This window comes from Daktulosphaira vitifoliae, unplaced genomic scaffold, assembly GCF_025091365.1.
Source record: "Daktulosphaira vitifoliae isolate Bord-2020 unplaced genomic scaffold, ASM2509136v1 Scaffold_3, whole genome shotgun sequence".
Taxonomy (NCBI): Eukaryota; Metazoa; Arthropoda; class Insecta; order Hemiptera; family Phylloxeridae; genus Daktulosphaira; species Daktulosphaira vitifoliae.
This window is the reverse complement of record NW_026099574.1, coordinates 37,952,408-37,956,963: the sequence shown is the minus strand read 5'-3', so window position 1 is coordinate 37,956,963 and position 4,556 is coordinate 37,952,408. Positions and strand designations below refer to the sequence as shown.

At 22.5% G+C, this 4,556-nt stretch overlaps 2 protein-coding genes across 2 annotated transcripts in view; both read left to right on the top strand.

Moving 5' to 3' along the window:
* Window positions 1-4,556, top strand: part of LOC126901549 (craniofacial development protein 2-like) — a 265,790-nt gene that overhangs the window by 241,618 nt on the left and 19,616 nt on the right. The gene's annotated exons all lie outside the window — the stretch shown is intronic.
* The window catches only part of LOC126901566 (uncharacterized), a 19,979-nt gene continuing 16,453 nt past the window's right edge, over window positions 1,031-4,556 (top strand). Inside the window, exon 1 of the mRNA XM_050678117.1 lies at window positions 1,031-1,108. Coding sequence (XP_050534074.1) covers window positions 1,048-1,108 — 61 coding nt within the window. The 5' untranslated portion in view covers window positions 1,031-1,047. The remainder of the gene's footprint in view (window positions 1,109-4,556) is intronic.

The following is a 4,556-nucleotide window of genomic DNA, read 5'->3' as shown; positions in this document are numbered from 1 at the left end:
AATTATTATTGATTTTGATTTTTAATATGTTAAAAAAACCAACTTTTTTAACTTAACTTTTGAAAATATTCCTGAAATACTGCGTCCTTTAAACATATGTTAAATTAAAGCTTATTTTATGTACTATAAAATTAAAAAAAAAATTTGTCACGACACTTCTCTTCTATGTGAAAATGGCTGTCAAAATTAAAAAAAAAATGTAATGTTTGCGATAAAAATCACCTTTTATCGGGATGTTTTTTGCACTTAATACTGCCTTAACTTGTTCACATATTAACAAATCAAAATAATATTTTTTTATATTGAAACCTTAGATATTTCCCTTTCATTTGATATCATTTATTTTTTAAATCTAACACTTATTTTACTCACAGGGGGGATTTAAAATAGCAACTTTTTTAACTTAACTTTTGAAAATATTCCGGAAATACTGCGTCCTTTAAACATATATCAAATTAAAGCTTAGTTTATGTAGTATAAAATTTAAAAAAATGACTCAAATGTTACCGATTCGGCAACTGTTTGTTGCTTTCGTCGCATGATAAAACTGGCTATTTAACCTACTAAAGTCAAAAATTTTATACAAACATTTAAACTCCATGGAGTATTTGTAATATTGACATCAAATTTAAATGTATTAATACAAATATTTAAAATGAAAACGATAATAGTGATGTATCAATAATATTTTGTATTAAACAAAAACAAATTTGATAAGTTAGTTTTAAGACTAAAAAATCATAAGTAAAATATATGTATTGTTTTTGGAGCCAATGGAATAAAAAACATTTGTTGTCAGGCCAAATCAGAGTCTTTTTAAATCACAATAAGACTGCGAGAATTATTAAAATATATATTAATAAAAATTACTCCCTCCGTGATGAGTGATATTCTTATATTTTATGAACTTTATTCTTTGTCAATTAAATTATAAAATATTCATGAAAGTCAGTGTAATTCCCTTATAAGATATATTATAATATCTACTATATTATACTACTTATAATATTATAACTTCCATTAAAAGAATTTTTATAAGCTTCATTTATGTTTAAAAATAAAATTGTTTTATTACACTTCGTTATTTATATTACAATTGCATTTGCAGGTAATTTTTTTTTAATTATTTTTCTCATAAAATAATTGATGTTTAAAGGTTTTACTACTGTAATATTTTCAAATATTTTAGTCTTAAAATAAAAATTATTCATGTAAAAAAAATTTGAGTTTGTGATAATTTTGTGATCACAAAAAATAAATTTAAAGAAGTAACATTGCTTTTAAAATGTATGTACATGACGCACATACATATTAAATTGTGAATATGTACACTTTTATTCCCTATTTGGTCTTAAAAATTGATGTTTTATAAAGAAAATAAATTTTCCATTTGATACAAAAAATTCAAACATACTCTTCACAATTTATAAAACTACTAAAAATGTTTTCATTTTTTAGTCTATAGCTAAAAAAATGATGATAATAGAGATTGAAACACTTATTTTGGTCTTCTCAAGTGTGCTAGATATCTTTCAAATTAAGTAATCAAATTATAAAAAACCTAATATATATTGTATTTAGTAATATATAATGTATATATCTGATTTAATTTTATTATTATTTAACTTAAGAATGTATGATTATTAGATAATTATCTATTAATCATTATAATACTTGCTACATTTGTTAATATATATATATTTTTAGTAGTATTTTATACCATCTGTAATTTATGAATTATAATAATCATGTTTTCGTATAACAGATTAAAAAAATCTCCCAGTTGAAATACTTAAACGCTAATGCAATATTAATAATTAAATACATTTTTTTTTACAATATTTACAAAGTTAGGGCATGAATTAGTATTAAGAGTAGAGTATCTTAGGCAATAGATCATCAAACATTAAAGTATGTTTGTAATTAATTACTTAAAATTAAGTTAGAAAATCTCCACACCACCACTCTTTTAATCTTTTACAAAAATTTCCTGTATTGCGTTACAGGAGAGGACTGATAAAAGAGAATTTTGGTGTTGAAATAATCAATATTTGATTTAATTCTATATAAAAAATATACAAGGTGATTCCATAACGACACCTCACAAAATATTATCAAAAATATAAGAGCTAATTAATTTTTTAATAACAATGGATTGTTAAGCTACTTTATACGAAATATTAATTTTCTGCTATCATCCCTTATACTATAAACTTATATCAACTTTCGATTTTCAAACGGCAACGTCAATTTTTTTTATACCATCAGATTTATTCAACTGAAAAAAATATTTTTGATTAAAATTTTTTTTATATTGTTCGATTTTCAACGAGTTATAGATGTTAAAAGTTTAAGGCCATCAGAAAAATACATACCCATTTTAAAGAGGCTACATCTTAATTGTTTTATTAGTAGCAACACGATCTATTGAAAAATTGTCGACTAAAACGAATATTTTCATTTAATAGGGTGTTACACCCTCATGTCTTCCTTGATATATCCCTGATTATTGGTCATTAATGCTTTTTATCAAAGAAAAAAGTTGACAATTGTCAACTTTTTTTTTTTTTTTTTGGAAGCACAATGAAAATGATTAATATAACGAGTCAAAAATATTATTCAATGTGATTGTGACACTACTAGAGCTAACTTTCAATAGTTAAATGAGAATATTTTATCATTTCTCATTACCATTAAATGAAAAATGGTTTAAATATAATTTTTAATGGTCAAAAACCAGTTCTGTATTATCATTTTTTATGTTAATATAATTTATTATTTATAGACAAAAAAGATGCACAACAATATTCAAAAATTTTTATCTGTGTGATATGGTAAAAATAGAGCGTTGCTAAACACTACCCCGCTCTCACTTTTTCTAAGCCTTTAAAAGCTAATATCTCATAAGGTAATATTGCAAAACTGGATGTTGACTAGTCAACATTTTATTTTACATTCTACATTTAATAGTAAAACAATTATGATAGATCCTCACTAAACTTTCAAAAGTTACCACTAATATCTATCTTTAGAAATATTTTTTTCCTACTATAAATTTGATATTTACTATAATTTATAAAAATAAATTTCATTTTAATTTGTATATTTTTATGAAAAAATGGGGTAATTATTCTTAAAAAATCACCCTGCAGATATTTAGGTTGTTATTCTGAAAAATTTGATACTTTTAGATTACTAAAACATTAAAGTTAAAATTAGATTACAATTCTATAGTATTGGCAATAATTAATTTACATTAATTATTGAGAATAAGTATAATATCAGTTTTTTACGTGATTATATATATTTAAAAATCTTTTAATAAATCCTGACAATATTTAACAATGAAATAGATTAAATTTCAATTTGCCTTGCTGTTAAATTTTCTATGTTGTCAATATGTTGCTAATGTGTATTCTACATTTTAAATTAATAGTAATGTTCAAATAAATGTTAAAAAAAATTTTCAAAATTATTATATTTCGAAACCATATTAAATAAATGCTTCTTTATTAAATAGTATTATTCATTCATTTTTACTATTTATTAATCATAAATAGTTTTGTGGAATATATTAACATTATTGCTTTAAATAACAAAAATAATTTTCTTCTCAAATATAATTTTTTATGTATAAGTAGACTACATAATTGAGATTACTTCAGGATTAATTTAAAAGCGTCGTATTTAAGTTTTACTGTTAAAAATCAATATTAAGTAGTATATAATAAATCAATACTCAATTAAATTTAGCTTCGATGCGTAGCTAACAAGCTTTTTTTATTTACTGTGCCATATTTTTTTTCAAAACACACGATTAATTGGACCATTTTTGTCCAACGATATAAAAAGATTTAAAAAAATTACAAAACGTGTATAGTTGAAATTATTAGTGCCAAAATAAGTGTCATATGGAAAAATTCCCATAAATTGAAATATCCCAAAAATCTGTTGTTATAAAAAAATCAATGAAGATATTTTTATATTGAAATGACTTTATAAAAACTAGGCAGATAATTGCGAAAATTTTAATGATAATATATTAAACAAAGCTTTACCGACGACATAATCTAATGAAAATCCTATAGTATACCAGTTTACTTAGGTTTCGATAAAAAACGAACTGAATTCTGGATTGAATCTAGAACCTGCTCAGGCATGCAAGCAGAACATAGCCTTCTTATATTATCTTATATACCCTTATCTTAAGACATTGTCATCTAATACACTTGCCAAAAGCTTCGTTAATTAGTTAAAATATGAATATGTATATTTATAACAATGTTAAAAAAAACCTCAAATATCCCATTTCGCTCCTATGTTAGGGTAGAATGTAACAGTTAATAGATTTTTTATTTTTGTACTTGTTTAATTTATTAGTTAGATTTAGAGAACAACTTATTAATATTTTTAAGCATTGTTTTAAATTTTGAATTTAGAATGTCTAAAATATGTTGTACCAAATATCAATAAGTTGACAAACAGTGCTTTTTTATTATTAAAGTATATATTTTTTAATGACGTTTTTAAACAACACACTATAAGGTATAATAATT